Source organism: Aspergillus eucalypticola (assembly GCF_003184535.1).
Source record: "Aspergillus eucalypticola CBS 122712 chromosome Unknown BO83scaffold_29, whole genome shotgun sequence".
NCBI classification, from domain to species: Eukaryota; Fungi; Ascomycota; class Eurotiomycetes; order Eurotiales; family Aspergillaceae; genus Aspergillus; species Aspergillus eucalypticola.
The window spans coordinates 1-20098 of NW_020290303.1; the positions used below are offsets into that span (position 1 = coordinate 1).

The window sequence follows — 20098 nt, forward strand, 5'->3', positions numbered from 1 at the left end:
TTCATAGTGCAATATAGATGTGGATGTACTCACGTCGAGTAGATTCCACACGACCGTGTAGGGCGGCCACGCGTACGTATCATGTGGAACGGCGGTGTTCTGTGCCCCTGGGCCGAGGATGACATCGATCCCGGTCTCAACCCAGACTTTGCGCCATGCGTCGCGGTAGTCTTGTCTCTTGTGATGTAATTCGTGGATCTCCTCGAAGATGCCCAGCTCCTTGGAGACGGGGAAGTCACCGGTAACCATCGGGGAGGGCCCCTTGGCCACAGAGGTGACTAGTGGTTCACCGCTGGGAGTGACGTGGTCGTGGTGTGGTGAGTAGGTGCCGTATTGCCAGAAGAGGCGGTTCGCGTAGGCGATGTCGAGGTCTTTGTTGGTGTCGTTGTCGAGGTAGACGATGCGGTGGCCCTTTCGGGTCAAGGCTTCAATGGCAGATTGCAAGGCCCGTTTGATAGGCGGGTGTAGGGGGTATTTCTCGTCCGTGGCGAGAACCCCGATCGTTAGGGGCTCTGTTAATTGGGGATTGCGGGACCAGGGTGCTGCGAGGGTCGTCACGTCGTAGCGCCAGGGTTCGGCGTCGAGGATCGTGGACATGAAGAGCTCGAGGTCCTCAAAGGTTGCGGTCATGGGACCAGCGCAGGGTTCGACTGACGGGGGCCCTTCGTACAGAAAGCTGACTTGGCCGCCGTAGGGGATTCGAGCTGTCGTTGGCTTGAAGCCGTAGATGCCGCAGCAGAGCGCAGGGATGCGGATCGAGCCTGCGACGTCGGTGCCGACGCCGATGAGGGAGCCCCGAAGGGCTAGAAGAGCACCTTCGCCGCCGGTGGAACCACCGGCTGTGAGGGCTGTGTTGTGGGGGTTGAGGGTACGTCCGTAGATGTTATTGTCTGAGTCGGCGGTCTGGAAGTGTCAGTTGTGCATTGTAACACATTGGTGAGGAGGCCTACCAGCATCGTTTGAGGGACGTTTGTCTTCACGTACAGCACCGCGCCCAGATCCAGTAACATATCTACTACAGCCGAGTTCGTGGTTGCAGGACCATGCCCGAGGAATGACACATATCCAATGGTGGTATGGTATCCTTTCACATGATAGCTATCTTTGAGACTGATTGGAAGGCCATGCAGCGGTCCGATGACTTTCTTCTCCCGCTTGAGATAGTCGTCAAGGTACTTGGCGCGTTCTAGAGCGAAGTCGAAGAAATGCTCCGTCAAGCATGATGTCTACCACTTATTAGTCTAGCATCCAGGTAAATTGATCTTGGGTATCCACCAATTGCTGCGCAACAGCCGCCCGCTTGCAGAACGCGGTCGTAACGGCCACGGAACTTAGCTCGCCAGAGGCAAGTTTCTTGAGCAATTGCGAAGCATCATAGCTGCCAGTAATATCTAGCTCGGCATCTGTGAGGATTCCACTCTTCTCAACAGCATTGGAGGCCAGAAGATGGGTGGGACGAGGGAGCGAGGAAACAAAGTCCTCCTTAAGCCGCCACTCGGAGGGGATCTTAGAGTCGAGGTCTTTACGTCTTTCAGCAACAATGACACGCCAATCTTTGGCTGGAACTTCTGTGATAGTCATGGTGATTCTGAATATTTGGTCTGTAGAGAGGGGTGGAGGGGTTGCGGGATGAGACGAGTGTTGGTTCAGTTGCGCCCGGTTATACTTCCCCGGGGTATCCCACCGTGCTGACAGGATGATCTTCCTTTATCTCGTCCTTGGCGGAGGATCAGTTTCCCGCTATCTGGTTCCGATTCCTGTAGGAACTTGTTATCAGCAAAGATCCGTCATGGTGGGTTGGGGTATTTCGGCTATTGGTCCCTGTATTCACTTTCAAATTTAACAGGAGGCCATTTAGATCTGGAGCTCTCATTACTCCTCCCGTGCACGTTATGGGCTTTGTTTAGCCCAGAGATGTTTGTAAGGTTTCCAACAGAATGATGGTTATATTCTCCTCGAGAACAAAAGCTAAGGCGTAGAGGAATATTCATCGTCTTTGCTAATCCACTTAAGACTGAGTGCTGCCGACAGTGATGAGAACCAGGCTGGTTGGTGGGGAAGAAACTGGGGTGGATAGGAGGAAACGAGGAGTTGGGGAAGAAGAAACACAACCGACTGCAAGTAAGTCCCATGACCCGCTGTCAGGTGCCTCTGTTATATCTCGCCATACATCTTTACTCAATCAGTAACCATAATGTCTTGCGACAATAGTCCAACAAGTTCGTCTATTTCGGATGTACAGACAAAACCAACCATTAACATCTCCTCCAGCAAACTCCAACTAATCTATCGTCCCACAATAACCTGATCAGAGCCTACTCCCTCCAAGTATCCTCAACGAAACCCCTTCCTCACATTATCATACTGCGACGCCGGATACTCCAGATGATTCTCTGACATTTCCAGAGCACCGGTACCACCTAGCGAATCCACGACTGTAGTAATCAAACTCTCCGCCCCAGTCTTATCCGCCGAAGTCTCCCACCACATGGCACCCCCCAGGCCCTTATTCCTGATATACTCCGCCTTCTGCCTAGCAATAGCAGGCGTATCATAGCTGATCATCGTCCGTTTGGCAGCATCAAATGAGTAACTCGCACCAATAGTTCTCAGTTCAGACACATTGGCCCCCGCAGGAGGAAGCGCTTTGTAATCCCAGACTCCATCCTCGAAGCTTCCTTTGCCGATCCCATTAAATGGCTTACCCGGCCCTTCGGTGTTTAAGAAGGCGCGCCCGTACAGCGGCATACCGAGAATGAGTTTATGGGTGGGAACGCCGGCAGCTACGTATGCGGAAATGGCTTGCTCTGTGTGGAAGGGTGTTGAAGTGGGGTCATCTCGTGAGAAGTAGAGGTTGGCCTGGTGGCCTGCGGTTGTGTCCCAGCTGCCGGCGTAGTCGTAGGCCATTACATTCCAGAAGTCGAGGTAGAGGTTCATGGCGGATATGTGGAGGGTGTTGTATTTGGAGGGACCTGCTGAGGTAGCTATGCTGAGGAGGAAGTGCGTGCCGTTGCCGTGTTCGCGGCTGTAATTGTCTAGTTCCTGCTTAGGGTTAGTGGGTGATTGATGGATATGGTAATGGGGAAGGAAAGAGTACCTCGCGAACCTCGCGTAGGAGTAATACCATGTCTGAGGCTTGGGCTTCGTTGGCAGGGTACTACGGAGGTAGGTATATTAGCACGGTAATAAAGACGTACCCATAACCATCATATACTAGGTATATACCTCCCAATCTATATCCAATCCATCAAAACCCAAGTCGGCCAGCAACTTGACAGCTGAGGAAGCAAAAGTTTTCCTGCCATGATCCGTACTCGCTGGGATCACAAAATTGGGTGAGTATGTCCAGCCTCCAATCGATAGAAGCACCTTGAGATTGCGATTCTTCTGCTTCAGGAGGTTGAGTTGCTTGACACATCCGTAAACGTTGTTTCCGACATCATTCCATGAATCACCGGGGAAGTGCTTATCGGTGTCCGACCATCGATCGGCTAGGATGACGTCGCCGCTGGAGGCGACGTTGGCGAATGCGTACATAATATGGGTCAGTTTATCGATGGGGATGTCCTGCGGAGTGTGGTTCCTGGCGTAGATTGCCTTTACTCAATCAGTATAACACCAAGAGGATGTATGGTAGGCGGATAAGGTGACTCACCCAGCTCACAAAGTAAGCAATGGACTTGTATTCCGCGCTGGTGTTGCGCGGTATCAGGTGGTGGGTGCCAGGTTCAAGGTGGCTAGGTCCGGGAAATTTAGCTGGATCAAGATCACTAATGCCATGGCGGTGGCGGTGATGGTGAGCACTGCTGACCAACGAGACTAAGGCCGCAAGGAGAAGAGAGTAAAGCTTCATGTTACAAGATGAAAGGTCCAAAAATGATCAACAAGAATGGAGTAGAATTGATGAATGCAGAGGTTGAAGGAGAGTCAGCCTTGATATAGCAAGACAAGATTGAGAAGGAATTGTAAGTGTAGCGCGAACCAGTCGACAAGTAGTGCAGGTAGAAAGTGACGGAGGGTCATCTGCTCGCATACTTATATTGATCTCCTGTTTGTCTGTGCTGCTGATGTGCTTGAAGAAATCTGTCACCAGCAGTGAAAGCAGACTTGCATGAATGTAACCACAACATTTTTGTGAATGACTCCAAAGAGGTCACCAACCATCTTCCCCTGTCAGCACACAGTTTATTGGCCTGGTAAGTGGAAATAATTAACAATGGGGACTGATGGTGTTTGAAACATAACAAGTGTTTTGACCCATGGTTATTCTTGCCATATTGGGTCTACATGAGACTTCATCTGCCGATTTGATGCGCGGAGGTAGATGTGCTACTATAACATTAATGAAGGCCTAACGCCGTGAAATCGTCGACAGGATCCATATATAAGATGGTGGAGACATTCTGGAGTACGCTACCACCTCATAAACGGAGAGAGAATTCCGGTATGGCAGGAGTGGCTTGCTCAACAATGTGGATGCATCAAGTGCTGCAGGCACTGTGAAAGAAGACCGAAGAGGGAGTGGCTGACCCGCACACAAATTGGAGGGGCTTGTGTAACCCTGCAATAAATGGGAATAGCCTCGCCGAGAACCGGATCAGGCTGGCCGATGCAGGTCCCGCCTTTGTTCGGAGGTTGGCTACCCCGGAATATGGGTGGGGCCTGAAACCCTAGGTGGACGGGGTATTCGAATATACATCCAGCATTAGTGCGCCGTTCGCCCTGATCTAGGTCGTCAGGCACGCAATCTAGTGAGCTCGGAGGCTCTATCTAAAGTAGTAGAAACAAGAAAGGGATCAAACGTATCATCCTGAGTGTAGGAAGGTAATGATCTTGATCTAATTACATGCGATCCGAAGATGTAGAGCGAGTAGAGCGCCTGCCTTACTCTTTGAAAGATGCTCGTTGCAATCAGAGAATACTAGTCAGAAAGAACGTGATCATGGAGTCTAGTTATTATTCATGTCTCTTTCCACCGCTGGTTCTTTACTGAGTGCAATAACCCATGAAAATAGGTCACCGCATGAATTATACTCATTCAATTCAATTCAACTCATATTCTTATACCCGATCGAGCCGGCATAGGTAGATGCTTGCTCTGCAGGTGCTTCACCGTTTGAAGCAAGGATATGGCCCCGAACGCCTTCAATGCCCTCAAAATTGCAGTAAAAACACGTAGAACACATAGAGCAACACGTGCCATGATGTAGGAAGGTCGTCGTCATACCTAACACAACTAAACAGTCACAGCAAAAGCGAAAGCATAGTCATACAACAGTAGAAATATCAAACGAGTGTCGCAGCCGGCTTGCTGGCTGCAAGCCACCATCCTCTTCGTTCTTCGTCCATTATCTTCCTCCCAACATGCCTGTTCCTTCTGCACGTTTCGTCTTCCCTGCTGACTCAAACAGAGCGTCTTTTGTTCCCTCTACCCAGCGTCTTCAGCGTCCATCCCCATGGCCCTGAGGCCGACATGTTCCTGGCTTGGGTCGGGCACTGCCTGTTCAGGGTCAGGATCGAGTTCGACCTGGCGGAACTGCTTGAGTAGGCCTGCTTGCATCATAAATTCTGCGACGTAGCGGATTGCCTGTGGGCATTGTATCCTAGTCATTCAATATCTGCATAGCCACCAGACCACATCATCTGAGGCTCGAGCGGGGACTACAGTAGAACTCATCAATCTATCACGGAGCTGAAACGCCTTCGCCACTGTCAGTGCATTCATACTGCGTCTAGATGAAACTCCCAGAGAAACTACTACAGGTTTACGATAGAGGAACTGTTGGTCATGATTCAAGGAAAATACTATACATACCCCCCAGATTCTACTTGTACACCTTCCAGCCAAGTGAAAAGATAAGCCTGGAAGATGACACGACCCACGGTAAAGGTTCGGAACAAGGAGCAGAAAATAATGACAAATAATTTTCCAGGTATTTATTATACTTATCACTACTTCAGATTACAGTCACATTACTGATCATTTGAAGGCTTCAGTAAAGATTATTATACTGAAGGATGCAGTCTTTAGCAGACTGGTATTTTACTGTACTACTAAATAGTCTCTTTTATAAGCGCCCGGGACATTGACCAGAAAAGTACAATATAATCCTCTCTAAGCCTAATCAAGATAACCGCACGCGAAGAAAGCTTGGAAACTCAGATAATCTAGAATTATAATCAAGTAATGGCTATATCTCTATCAAGATATAGGTACTCTTCCGTCTTAAGCTACTTGATAACTTTAATTCTATAGTAATATCAGATTTAATGGAATTTTTCTCCAAGCAGTTGCATGATGATTCAAGCGAAGATGAAGTAACAATTTGTCCTCTGAGCTCAGGTGACCCGTGCTAAGCCTAATCAGGTAAAGAGCGAGGGTACAGGTAGGATTCGGGGGGGTATGTATAGTATCTTCCATTCACAATTCCAACGACTATAATCATTCATTAATTAATTAAAGTATAATGGGGTTTCATTCCCTAATCAAAGACATATGCAATGCCTGGTATATCAACATCATGCTGGGTATCCCCGAATGACAAACTTTTTCTGCGCATACTCTGCAAACCTGGGTATATTGTAACCACATGAAACCGAAACGCCAATAGAAAAGAAAGTACATAAAATATGGGTCCACCCCTGCGAATTCTGTGTTGCCTTGGCAGCAACGCAGTAGCAGGGCGCCCCTAAACTCTAACGCTGCCGGAGTTGGTTACCGATGGTGGTAACATTCTCGAGCGGTCGGGAGGCAGGTTGGAAACCTGGACAGACGTATACGCGGGTGGTGCAACAGGGACGAGCTCGGAGACAGATGGGGGCGCAATGCTGCGCGGGCTGAAAAACTGCGTGTTCACTTCGTCCTGGGAGATGTCCACCACGGTGCCCTTAGCTCCAGTGCCTGGCTGTGCTTCGCAGGTCAGCTGAAGTGGGACCTTCAGGGATGCGGTGGGCGTCAGAATCTTGGAATTAGCGGCGTGGTAAGAGATGCTAAGTTCCAGGGCGTAGGCGCGCGCGATCAAGCAGGAGTAGAACGTCGGCACAAATGACTTGGCTTTGGGGAGGGTGACTGGCACAACGACCGACGCGGTATAGTAGGTGTTTCCGGCGAAGGAGGCAGAGGGACCCGGCAACGAGTCAGTAGACGAGGTCGAGTGCATGGAGTCACGGCGTTCAAGATCAGTGTCGGTGTGTTTGGTCCATTGTGCGGATGCAACGCACATGGTGGACAGTGGGACAGTCTCGGTGTACATTGCGCGGCCCATCTGCGCCCAGGATTTGATACAAGCGGCGGACGGATAATCTCCCCAGGGATCAGAGCTGTAGAAAGTCGACACTCGGAGTTTGCTCCATACAGTGCCTAGGCGAGGGGGCTGTTCGTTGCCCACCGGATCGAAGCGTAGCTGCATCGTGGCAACGGTGCTCACCGAATCGCAGTTCCCGGTGTCGGATGGACTCAACTGCACTGGCTTGGGCTGTGCCGCAGCCAGCACCAATCGGCCCAGCTTTCCCCTCATTAAGCCGCGTTTCACATCCTTTTCTTTGCGGACGCTGTACAAGCCATCATTGTCCTCCACATTAAGGGGTGGTTCCTCGTCCACGGCAGGAATGACCCGCACCTTTTTCCCAACGGACACTAGCGTAACCGGCGAGGCGTTCTGGGCCATGGGCTTTCTCTGGAGGGTCACACGAACGAGGTAGGAGATGCGGCACATTTCGGGGGCCATGTCGTCGATGACCGATTTGCGGTTGCTGGCTATCATGGGATCACCAAACGTGGGTGGCAGCAGCGTGTGCGATTGTTCGACATGCAGATTGGTTTTGGCGTGGTTACAGATATGAGGCAGTAGACGCTCAGGTACCACAAAGGTGAAAGGGAATTCGTAGTTGCGCCCGGGTTCAAGAACCCGGGGGGTGGGATATGCGGACTCATCGATGGGTTGTCGCAGTCGGAGGAATGTATGGTAAGCTCCAGTCCGGCCGGGCATCGATTGGCGCTCCACCGAGGTCCTCGATGTTCCTGAACCAGTCAGTATGACTATAACCCTGGTATTCTCCTGCTATTCTTTTGAGGCAACATACCCTCGAATGTAATTTCTAGGTCATCAAAGCGAGTATCATGATCGACGGTGATGGTAACCGTACCCTTGATGGTATCGCCGGTGGTGAATGAAGGGACCAAGCCATCCGTTTGATTGGCGAGTATAATATTAACCTTGGGGCGGGAGCGAACCGTAAAGTTGGCAAGGGAGCTGGAGCCGCGCGTGATGATCGATGAGGTAGCCATTGCAGGTGGTAGAAGATCCAATTGTTTGTATACAAAGGAACCCGCGGTGGTAGCGGTTGGTAGTATAGAAGGGGATTGGCGAACGAATCACCAATTCACCCACGGGTAAGCAATTGGTAGGGTTGTAGTAGGAGACTGCAAATAATGGAAAAAGAGAAATCTGGGCAGAGAGACTGCGAAGTAAAAGCTTTTTAATATATTCAATGTCTTCTGAGAAAAATAAAAGGAGATAATAAATAAATAGAAATCAGTAATAAAAAAAGAATAAAAATTCAAGGGTGAATGTAGGGATGGGGTGACTGGCAGTTGCCGTTGGGTAATAGAAAAGCAGCGGTGGAGCAGTCAATGTTCGAGAACTGGATCTGATGCTGTTCAGGAACAACTTCCGGCTTTGGTTTTAGAGTCTCTGGCTATTCTCGGGCTTGCATTGCATCCTGGCTTGAATATGTACTTTTTCACTTCCAACTTGACGATGCAAGAATCGCCTACCCTCCTCCTGCACTCCGTCCACCCCCCTTCTGTGAGTCATGCTGAAGATGCACGTGCACGTGGTGGGTTGCTTTGATATTCGATCCAAGGGGATGTTAGAAGCGGTCCAGAAACATGCGGGTTAGGGGACCGAAAGAACGAGAAAAGCCTAAAAACGAAGCGCTCGAGCAAGTTGATAGGTCGACGAGCATCCTGCACGGGGACCGACCAATGCGATAGAGTCCATGGAATGAAGTCCGTGTGTGAAGTCAGTCGCTCGGGAAAGCAGCGATTGGCGGGCTCCCCCATCGCGCCCTTTGATGACAACTTGGAACTGCCGACCAGCAAAGCCCTCCACGCCCTACAGCAAATTGGTTCGTAACCAGGTTTATGGCCACCAGAAGGAATGCGAATGACGCCAGTGCTAGCTGATCTTCCATGATTGTCGGTCTACTACTTTTATTAATTTGCCGGGTTATTCTATACGCGTCTATTCTCTTAGGAGTTTAGTTTACCTGCAAGAGTCTGGTCACAACAGCTCGAACATTCTTGATGAGCAGTCCCCTCGCGTGATAGTGGTAGATCTCACGCCATTGAGTTACGGACCTTCTGATCCTTACGTGAAAGAAAACCCCCCATCAACCAGTCGTTCATTAGTGTTGAACTTCGTGACTTGTCAGCCTGTTCGTGTCCAAGTGCTGCGACATCGGAGAGACAAAAGACCATCCAATACAAGTTCTCGGGTGATCGGCGAAGGTTTTTGGATGACGACGGATGGATCAAAGTCCACGCCCTTGAAGTGACAACGTTGGCAAGCCACCGGGGTAAAAAGCCCATCCCGATTGGCGCTGACCGCCGTGTGCTTCTGACCAGTCACTCTAGCTGGTTCGCATCGCTATTTTAGGTTGGCTCCGACCCTCGCTTGCTTTTATTCCAATGCGCCCTTCAATGCGCCCTGACACAATCAAGCATCAAATTCTCGCGATGAACTACTATCAATTCAAAACTAGCGACCAAGGACGAACTCGGCTTCTATACGGAGTAGATCCCACATCGGTTTCCCGGCCCCGTTCTCTCTTCATTCCGCACCCAAGCGAGAATAGCCGCGCCAGATTTGCTCCAGACTTTTCCGCTCTTAACCGCTATTAGGGCCTTTTTTTTTTCTTCACGGAAATTCCGCCTCCTGAGCTCGTGGAGCTCTTAAGGGCTTTAAAATTTCTGGGACCTCCCGTTCTAATGTATGGAAGTACCCGCTCTGGATCTCCGATTCCACTCCACTGGTGCCACCCTTCTGATGCTGTTCTTCGCCTAGAAACGGGCCGGTTGGGCGCTTTTCCGTCCCTGTTTTCCGCGGCCAACACTTATACCGAAGATGTTGGTCGCAAATTTTGCATCCTATATCAATAGGCTTACAACCTAGGTTGTTCAATCGCAACAAAAATACGGGAATAACCTAGTGCCATCCGGGGTTGTTATATGCAATTTCAAGAAGACAGAATCGGGATGCCGAACGGGTTTCCAGTTGCTGACCCGTATAGCACATGCACATCACAATCACTCCAGCTAATGACAATTCGTACAGCAAAGTATCTCCGAGGGCTGATCTGCATAATGCGCGCATTAGCCGTTGTACCAAGCTTTGAATAATGTCGGAAAATTCAAGACCACAGTGCCAAGTCTATACCGAATAGGAAGGTCGTTTTACACACTGCACCTACGCAGTTGCATATTCATAGCCTATGATTGGTAGCAAACAGTTCCAAGGTTTTGGGTATGGTAAGCCCTTTGCTTGTCCAATTGGATTACAATCAGCTTTTACAGCACTCATTTGCCAGAGCAAGCTGAGGATAAGATACTAATAACAGTAACAGCATACATTATAATCCACAACTGAGGGATGGGTACAGTCAATTCAGTGCATGAAAAGTTTTCTTTCTCATAGTAATTGAGTACCAGAAGACTAAACTGACCAAAGCTATGGTAATATACATCGTGGACCTCTCGGAAAAGACAGACTACCGTAACAAACGTGACTGCATACCAGAGCCATGCGCATGCAGTGGCGTAGTGGTAGAACGTCACTAGGAAGGCCCTACTTGTATAAGAAGAGGTAGGGGGCCCTTTTCTTAGTAGTTAGAGATTATAGATTCAAATCCTGTTACGGGCACCTTCTCTACCCTGAGGTATCCATATAAAAATCGTTAGAAGAAATTGATTCCTCTAGAACCTAGAGCTGGACCTAAGATTAAGTATATCTACCATGGCTCGTAGGAAGGGGAACATAGTCTCAAGATATTTCCTTGATAATATATATCCTATATAGGTAGTTAAATCCAGAGCTAGCTTTGGGATCATCCCCTGTATATATATAAAAAAAAAAAAAAAAAAAAAGAACCATCGAGAGTAACTACGCGGTAAGAAGAAAATAAAGAGGAATATAGATCCTGTAGATGTCCACTCTAAGATATACAAGAATAGCAGGCCGGAAATATCTACTTGTATAGAGAACTTTTAGACTTAACATAAGGATCTATCCATTTACTTAAGCTTCTATTATCAAGTTAAGAAGTTTTGATACCAGACCAAGAGTATTACTTATATAACTGCACACGCAATCGGTGGCTGCATTAGGTTAAGAGAATATAAACTAAACTAAACTATCTCGTTTCAGCAGCCAAAGCGATCGCCTCAAGGTATATTTGGCAGATACGCGCAATTATCGTTTGCTGGGACTCTTTCCACCGCAGCTCTAGCACGGCGCACTTCATCGCAATAAAGTTAGCCTATCAAGGTTCGAAGCGGAGGAATCAAGTAGAAGGGGTCACGTTACCACTCCATTATCATCATAATTGAGGAAAGTCCATTGATAGAAATTGGTGTAGATGCCATAGATGGCTGCCTTGAAGCGGTTGTTTCTCCGAACCCGATTAATCACCGCTGATTTCATTCAAGTTTAGCAAAGGACGCAAAGAATAGTATATTCCTAGCCTGGAACTCACAAATGGCCGTGTGAGTCCTCGCATCTGAACGAAGCACCTTATCCCTAAACACCAGAAGGTTCGTTTCCAAAGCCGGAATCGATCCATAACACAGCATATAATCCACCGTTTCCTGATAAGAATCAGGGACTCCCGCTACCCGACGGTCCACAACGAGAGGAACCTGACTGAAAAAGCTCGGTGTATAATCGGTGGGTTGTAAGGCCGTGGGGTATCTCCTCTTCATTTCGGCTAGCAGTAGAAAGAGGATGGCATCTAGTCTGGGAAACGCCATTTCTGCACATTCGTGTCCTGCTCCAAGGGCTAGACTGTAATCGTTCATGAGGCCATCTGTATGAGATTAGAATATTGTAATTCTCGATATGGGTTGATGGGCGGAGTCATACTGAAACTCGCAGGTAGTCTTATTTGTGCTAGTTCTTCGTCAAGGGGCGACTCTTCCCTGTGTGTTTCGCTGGGCACGTTGGTGGCTTCGTCTATGGTGTCGAGATAGAGGTCGAATGTGTTGAGAACGGCATCTTCGCCTTTGTTACCTTTGGAGGGGGTGGTATCAATATTTTCCATAATGTCGTTATAAGTATGATTTAAATGAATGGGATAATGAGAAGAGCCAAGAGTTTTGCTAGAATCAAAGATTTGTACAGAAGGGTTTGAGACGATGTTTCGTGGCGAGAAGACACTGCTCCTGCCTCTTGTTTCTACATGACCTCTGCCTACGGTCTCTCCTTCCTCCCCGCGGACCTAGACCTACATACAGATATGTTGAGACCATACAGTCAAAACTAATGCAGCGTAAATCATTTCTTTTCTCGCAAAACCTCGATTCCAATGGGACAGAGAGATATCATAATGCGACATTAGTTAAACTCCGGCGCAGCCCCCTGGATCTTGATATAAGCCTGCTGAACCTCCTTTCGACCAGTCATCACCCGCAACCACTGCGTGATAAGAGGGTACTTCTCCAGCGACAATCCAGCAAAATCAAACTCTCGTACCCAAGGCTCAAAGTGGTAGTCAACGGCTGTAATTCGTCCAGGTAAGACACTCTGCCCGCCGGACTTCTTCAACTGGCCCTCCAGCACCCCATAGCAACGCTCCGTCTGCGCCGCATACCGTTGCAGGGCGTCCTCGTTCTTGGTTCCATTATAGTGCCTGATGCGTATCAGCAAGGATATTCCAAACCCCTTCCCACCCCTCCTGACATGTAGAGAAAGAATCCTACATACCTATACCAATTCGTCTGCCCCGTCATCGGCCCGAGCGTCGAAAGCAAGAAGTATTCCCACTTTTCGAAGTCCACTCTATCCTGCTCTGACCCCTTCGGTCCGAGAAGATTGTCCTTGTCATAGACACGACGGACGTAGTTCATAACAGCGCCCGATTCCCAGGACACCACACCGGTGTTGGGATCTTCAAGGGCTGGTACACGGCCGTTCTCGTTGATCTTGAGGAAAACCTCACCCTTGACACCCTTTTCTCGGTCGTCGCCGAATTCCCATAGTTTGACGTTGTAGGGAACTTGCAGGGCTTCGAGGGCGATGGCGATTTTGATGGGGTTGGGGCCCGTGGCGTGTGCGTGGAGGAGGAGGGGTTGCATTTTGGGTGGTTGATTACTTTCTCCTGGAAAGTTGAGGTAATCAGGAAGTTGGATTAAGGTTGGAATAGAAGAAAGGGTATTGCTCTCCTTTATAGTGGGGTTGTTGAAAGGGCATTTGGAGTAACAGTTACTGTGAACAAAATGGTGGTGACATCATCTTGCTTGAAAACGGATGTTGAGTATGGATGCCCAAAACTGACGTGTTCACAAGGGTCAAACGACCTTCTCTGATCTGCATACCACATGAAATGATTGATGTGACTTGCATATGAGGTGGGGTAGGTACATGTTGGAGAAGGATCTGGGGTATGTTTTCCGCTTTCGGTGGTGAAGGTGGTCTTGGCAGTTATTTCCGTTGATTCGATATTAGTAAGAAGGGGCATGAGGGAGTCAACTGCTAACGAGGCTAGGGCCATCATAACTACAGGCAGATATTTACCGGCTCGTAGGATGCTCAAGTACATCCTGGAAGGGGCGGACTCACTATACTTGTAAGACTTGACTGGTTGCAAAGGCATTCTTCGACAACTTTATGGGATCTAAAAGTCTCCCAGTCTGGAAAGGTGAAATGGCGAGGAGTGGGAGGGATAGGAGGGATATACTAGGAAAATTATTATCAAGACTGATGGCGTGTATCTTCCATAGATAGCGTAGTAATTCCCTCTTCAACGTTCTTCTTTTCAAATATACGCCGGACATTGGCAGCGGCCTCGAATAGGTCAATTAGTCATAGGACGCGGGAGTGAGAACAGACCCAGAGATCAGAAAGTCGTAAGTACGTCGAAAGGGAGAAGTATAGACAGTTTCAAGAGTAGTAGCCTTCAATAGTCTAATATAACAGGTATATGATCACTCGAACAGGAAGCGACGAAAAGTCCTGAAACTTTTATTTACAAGCACCAACCAAGATACGCCAAACATCCAAGTCTAGATAGTAAAATGTACTCACGATCAGGTCAACATATCATCCAACCGCTCACCCAGAACATCCTCGATCTGCTTCACCCATTTGCGGACTTCTCTCTCCACATTCTCGTCCTCGTCCTCCATCAGTTCACTGATGTACGGCAGCATTTCAGGCAGGAGTGCAAGCCATTCCTCGCCGAGCTGCTCCGTGAGAGACTGCTGGGCCTTGAGCGCAGCGAGGCGCGTGTGCGGGTTCTCGCCACCTGCGGTCTTGCCGCTGGGTCCGGCAGAGGGGCGGAGCAGACGCATCAGCACCGTGTTGAGTTCCTTGTGATTGTCGGTGGAATCGGCAGCAACGGCGAGTTCCGTGAGGGCGGGCACGGCTTCCGCGATGACGATGGATGCCGTCGACGAGTTCTTGGCGTGGGCGAGCTGAGAGATCAAAGGCTGTGCGATCACCGTAAGGTGAGAGGGGGATTGCCAGAATTCTTATAACAAGTCAGCACATTGCGTCAGAAAACATTTGGGTTAAACATACCGTCTTGGTCATGCTCAAAGGAGTTCTTGAGCATGCGCATCGTGGCCAACCACAGGCTCTTGGTGTCCTGATTCGCGGGGTTCGCCTTGTCCAGGACAGAGACCACATTTTCGAGGATGTAGCTCGAGTAACCGGTAACGATGGACTGAAATGGTTAGCACAAGGCCGAGTCGGGAAATCAAAGGAGAAACATACTTGGAGGGTACCAAAGAAGACTTGGAGGAACCTGTAGAACGTGGTAAGGCGTGCCAGGCTGCCTCGAGCATCCTTCTTGGACACACCAGTGGTCGCCCACTCCAGCAGCTTGGTGAAGATGGGACGGAATGTCGTGTCGTTAAGCTTGTAAATCATCTTGATCGTGACTTCGTTGATGATATCCTCAATCTCGTCCACATCAGACAATTCAAGCGTGGCCTGGGTATCCAGTGATACTTGTTCGCGACGCAGGTCGAATGCCTTAAACAGGATGCTGGTGAGAACTGCGATGTTCTTGACAGTAGCAGACTTCTGGTGCTTCTCAATAGCAAGGCTAACGACACCCAGAGTCTCTCTCGTAGCATCGGGGCCTGCTTTGACAGCATGCTGCCAGTTACGATCGATAGCAGCGAATGTAGCTGCCACATCAACCTTGCGTGCCATGAGTTGAAGAGCTTCTTCGCGGCTCTCATCCTCCACACCTTCAGAAACAGCAGACTTGGAAGAGAGAACAAGGATCTTGTCCAGGTGAGTGCCAGACACCATGAAGGGGATATGAATGAAAAGTGCAGAGAAGAAAGAGAAGACAGCGTCGTGCAGGCGTGCATTCTCCTTTCCATCTTCTAGACTCTGCTCGAGTAGGGCAAGGGAACGGCTAAGAGCATCAGGAAGCGCGGGAATCATGGCCTCTCCAAGGACCTCGGCCATAGATGCGAGACACAAGACACCCATGATGCGAATACGCTCATCATCCTGTCCAATGCAGGCTTCGCTAGCAACCACCTGGGCAGCATGGATGACCTTGGTCGGCTCCTTCCGGCCGTACTTCTCGGCAATGCGATCGATACAGGCCACTGCAGCGTGCTTAAGGAGAATGTCTGGCGAAGACTGGACGATGTTGACCAGAGTGGGCAGGAAGTCGAGCATGCGGTGTTGCGAGGCACCGTCGCGTTCAGGGTTCTGACGGAGGCGACCTTCCAGAAGTCGGAGAACTTTACGACGCAGTTCGTCGTTGCGACGTTGCAGCAGCACCTCAATCGTGTCGAGGAAGTCTACGAGCGACAGGGTACCGAACAGAGCGCTGAGAACATCGCCGCTGGCCTGGCTGACAGGCTTGACGTTCTGCATGGATTCGCCAATGGCCAGGACCTGCTCTAGAATGCGAGAGAAAAGCGTGCGGATCTGTCCAACAACCTTATCTTCCTCTGTTGCGAAATCCTTGGCCATCTTCACCTTCAGAGACGAGTGCTTGAACAGATAAGCCAGTGCGCGAAGCAAGTCAACTGCAACCTTCTGGGGCTCGCGGCCATCGTCGCTGCCAATTCCGAGAAGAACCTGGGAAATACCGGGCTTGGAGCTGAGTGAATCCTTGACCAGGTCCAAGTATTTGCTGTATGTCTATTGAAGAAGTCAGCAACGACGTGCAAAGATGCATGCAATATCAAATGACTTACGCTGAGTTCAACCGGGGCACTAGCATCAGATACCAACCCGGTCATCAGGATGAGAACATCCTTATCCAGAGCATACCGATTGGCGAGCATGGCCAGAACCGCGAACAAGAACTCCTGAGTTCCGAGCTTGGTGACCAAAGCATGAAACAAACGCAGGCGGCGGTGAGAAGGAATATGCTCAAAGGCAGCAGTGAAGCTGAGCAACAACTCGGAAGTTCCGGACACAACATCACGCTTCTGATTGCGCAGGGACTGGATGAGAGCGGGGACAACTTGATCGATTGTCTGATCGATCACGGAGACTGAGTATTCATCGTCCTTGCGCAGGACACTAGAGCCCATGAAGGTGAAGATGGGCATCACGCTGTGGAGAACCAATTCAGGAGCAATGACGGACAAGCCCGCGACGAGCAGAAGAGCTGCGTTCTGTACTTGCGGGCTGTCAGTGGTACGAACACAGTCAACAACGAGGTCGGCCCGGATAACGGAGGTGTCGAACTGAGCCTTTGCAGTTCCCTTGGACCGATTGACGATGGCAAGAAGGCTGCCAAGCGTCAAGCTCAGCAAGTAGCTCAAGCCAGACTGGATCTGGGCCTTGAAATGATGAAGTGCGGCCAAAGTCTGGAACAATCCATCGGCCAACTCAGGATGAGCCTCAGGGGTCGAGCTGTCGACCAGTTCCAGGATGAAAGTCATCTTCTCCATGAGCTGGCTGAGCTTGGCTTCATCCTTGATGGTCATAGCGACCATGTTGTTCTGACTAGTGCGCCTCCGCTTGGGCGCCGGTCCAAGAGACTCCATGTCAGTGATAGACACGGGGATCTTCCGAAGGAATTGAAGAAGCACAGAACCGGTGAGTTCAACACTGCGAAGAACTTCCCTGCAGCCGTGAACCAGTGGAGTCTGGACATCTTCGAGAGAGATCTCGAACAGCTTCTCTGCAGCGTCGACCTGCAGCTCCTCCGGAACAGTCCCCCAAACAGCCTTCATGCGGTTGAAGATGGCTGTGACGAAAGAGGGCCGTAGGGAATCCGAGTAGGGGCTAACATTGGACAACAGCAAAGTAATAGCGTCCTTGTCCTTGGGGGTGACCGTCAAGACAGCCTCTCGGTCGACATCTGCGACAGACACGCGCTCCCGTTCACAGACGTCCTTGGCTGTCTGCTCCTTCATATCCCGCCACGTCTTCAAGAACGGACCAAGTTCCTTGGTACGGGTTGTTCCGCCGGCCTTATCGACGCGGTTAAGAAGCTTGAGCAAAGACAATTTTGGAGCATAGAGGGGCATCTGCACGGCGTGGGAGCAGAGGAAGGTGAAGAGGCTCAAGCGAAGGGGCTTCTTCAGTTCCGTTGCGCCAAAGTCGGAAGTTGAAGATCCGCGCAATGTGGCCTCAAGTACCCGGCCAATGTGGGCTTGATCGAGGACATATTCCTCGAGGCCGGGAAGGAAGGCGCGCTCGACGATCTTCTGCACATCGCGGCCGGCAATCCACTGGACGTTCTTCGATTGTTTGCCGTAAATCGTGTCGCGTGCCCAAACGTTGGCGTCACCCTTCTTGCTCTTCTTGTACAAGCTCCCAATTGTGGCCAGAACGCCCGCTGCCTCGCGCCGAACTCTCTCCGAGGAATCTGCCAGAGCAACCAGTAGGAATGGCAGGAGTGCCTGAAGATCGACATCGGGACTAGCGGAAGTAAGGAGGGACGAGATCTGGTTCAGTGCGGTGATCCTGGTGCCGATGGGGTACGAGCCGGAGAATGTGCGGATAAAGAATGACAGGTACTGTGGCGATGTTGAGGCATCTGCTTTCTTAAGACCGGGCAAGTCGACAGAAGCCTGCAATTTCTCCTGGGATCCGACAGCAAGTGCAAAGGTCTGCACCAGGCTCTCATAGGCGGGCATCGATTGCGCACTGAGAGCAGAAGCTTCCAAACTTTTGCCTGCCACTGACTCAAGGACAGAGGCAAAGTTATCTTCGACTGCTTCTTGCTGGGCATCTTCCATCTCAACGTCTTCAATGGCTGGTGTGGTGGTGGGTACAGATTCGATCACAGTTTGTAGGTTATGTTCGAGTGCCGCGACATCGATGGAGGATTCCTCGATCGTTTTCTGGAAGATGGGTCGGAGTAATTCGGACTGAGTAAAGTGCTGGACAAGTTCTGCGAGGTGAGTCTGAGCGTCCAAGGAAAGCACACCCTCTGTATGAGCACGGCTGACGGATTGGAGAACAATAGCGATGGCCTGGCCCGCTTCCTGCTCGCCCAGAAGATTGGTCTCGAACAGCAGCGACAGCAGATCCAAACGTGATGAATCCTTCTGCTTCGAGAGATCATCGACACATCCCGCAACCAAGCCAAGAAGCAAGTGCGATGTCGGATACTGTGCCGAGATTGCAGACAGCTGCTGCACGGGTTCTTCCAAGCGAAGCACCGCCTTAAGGGCGCGCTTGGGGATCCGGGCGTCAGGCTTCTTCTGTGCCAGGACTGACAAGCAAATCAGGCCCGATTCCTTAGTCTCGTCCGTCCATGATCCGGCAACAGCCTCCATCAGTCCATCGAGAAGCTTGTCTTGGAGAGAAGATTTCTGTGCAAGAACCACGCAAACCATGTAGCAGCCAATCACCAGCTCGGAGACGTCCTTCAGAGCCAAACCGTCGTTGAGGACCGGCAGAACCTTCATGATAACATCCTCATGCTTTTCCTTCTCGAGTTCCCGTCGGCCAGAGCGAGCCGAGTCCAACATCCCCGCAACCGCCTCGGTCAAAGTTCCCGCCCAAAACGACAAAAGCGCATGATGATGCGCCCGCTGTTTGCTTACTTGGAGGGTGTATCTGTTGACAGCGGCGAGGAAGTGTTTGTTGGTAGTAGCGCTGTGCACGAGAGGATGGCGTGGAGGGTTGATTTGGCTCTTCTTGTACGGGTTGAGGATTTTGAAGGTCGGCGTCAGGTCTTCGGGCAGGATCGAAAGGAGGTTGAGGAAGAGTGGGGTGGTATAGTAAGGGAGGAAAGTGAGGATTGTGAATTCTGTGTTATACTCATGCACCCTATAAGCCTGTTAGCGCGTTGAATGAAGATCGAGTCCCCATGCCAGACATACCGAAAACGCCGGATAAGCCAGTCAACGGCTTTCACGGCCGGGCTCAGCAGCAAGTGACCTCCAACAAGTGCAAGGAAAGCCTCCAGAACAGTGTCCAGCTCCTTATTCTGAGCAGCGTTCATCTCTGTTCGGTCCTCCGCCTTGCTCTGTTCGCTGAAGATGGTGCGCTCGAACGACGCGAAACGAGGATCGAGCTGACATAACTCCTGGAAACCTTCGAAGCATATTTGGTAGACGGTATCGAAATCCTGTGTAGTGGCGGTCTTCCAGTCAAAGATAAGAGACTGCGAGTGCGCAATGCGCTGTGCTTTGAGGTTCAACTGATTTGTCGACTTTGCCGCAATCTGCGACAGCTGCGCGGCGAGGGACGAGGCCATGTTGACGATATGAAAAAAAATTGTTTATCGATAATCGCAAATCACATCCATCCCTCAAATATCAACACCGAAAAACTTTGTCAAGACCCCAAGCGTTGGCGGGCAGTAATTCCCCGAGCAGCGTGGAGATCTCGAATGGCTCGGAGCAACTTTTTTTTGAGGCCGTTGGAACCAAACCGGAAAA

At 50.3% G+C, this 20098-nt stretch overlaps 6 protein-coding genes across 6 annotated transcripts; all 6 read right to left on the reverse strand.

Moving 5' to 3' along the window:
* Positions 1–33: 33 nt before the first annotated feature.
* On the reverse strand, positions 34–2063 carry BO83DRAFT_381626 (general amidase GmdB; the record flags this gene model as incomplete). The annotated part of the gene is made up of 3 exons (XM_025532029.1): positions 1276–2063; positions 951–1226; positions 34–903 (listed from the first exon to the last, which is right to left on the reverse strand). Coding segments are annotated over exons 1-3 (1452 nt in total), but the record flags the coding sequence as incomplete, so codon positions are not given.
* A 192-nt stretch (positions 2064–2255) lies between these two features.
* On the reverse strand, positions 2256–3853 carry BO83DRAFT_440486 (glycoside hydrolase family 18 protein; the record flags this gene model as incomplete). The annotated part of the gene is made up of 4 exons (XM_025536260.1): positions 2256–3042; positions 3098–3157; positions 3226–3597; positions 3656–3853. 4 exons carry the CDS (start codon positions 3851–3853, stop codon positions 2335–2337), a joined length of 1338 nt encoding a protein of 445 aa, XP_025384111.1. The 3' UTR covers positions 2256–2334.
* Positions 3854–6689: 2836 nt separating this feature from the next.
* Positions 6690–8287, reverse strand: BO83DRAFT_321838 (arrestin (or S-antigen), N-terminal domain protein; the record flags this gene model as incomplete). The annotated part of the gene is made up of 2 exons (XM_025527869.1): positions 6690–8020; positions 8083–8287. The coding sequence occupies 2 exons, from the start codon at positions 8285–8287 to the stop codon at positions 6690–6692; spliced, it is 1536 nt and encodes a 511-aa protein (XP_025384112.1).
* Positions 8288–11576: 3289 nt separating this feature from the next.
* BO83DRAFT_430704 (uncharacterized protein) lies at positions 11577–12318 on the reverse strand (the record flags this gene model as incomplete). Its single annotated transcript, XM_025535534.1, has 3 exons — positions 11577–11692; positions 11755–12084; positions 12141–12318. 3 exons carry the CDS (start codon positions 12316–12318, stop codon positions 11577–11579), a joined length of 624 nt encoding a protein of 207 aa, XP_025384113.1.
* Positions 12319–12611: 293 nt separating this feature from the next.
* Positions 12612–13351, reverse strand: BO83DRAFT_440488 (glutathione S-transferase family protein; the record flags this gene model as incomplete). Its single annotated transcript, XM_025536261.1, has 2 exons — positions 12612–12906; positions 12981–13351. 2 exons carry the CDS (start codon positions 13349–13351, stop codon positions 12612–12614), a joined length of 666 nt encoding a protein of 221 aa, XP_025384114.1.
* Positions 13352–14198: 847 nt separating this feature from the next.
* Positions 14199–20017, reverse strand: utp10 (snoRNA-binding rRNA-processing protein UTP10). Its single transcript, XM_025529827.1, has 5 exons — positions 19538–20017; positions 16445–19484; positions 14991–16388; positions 14796–14940; positions 14199–14745 (listed from the first exon to the last, which is right to left on the reverse strand). The coding sequence occupies exons 1-5, from the start codon at positions 19912–19914 to the stop codon at positions 14303–14305; spliced, it is 5403 nt and encodes a 1800-aa protein (XP_025384115.1). The 5' UTR covers positions 19915–20017; the 3' UTR covers positions 14199–14302.
* Positions 20018–20098: the final 81 nt, after the last annotated feature.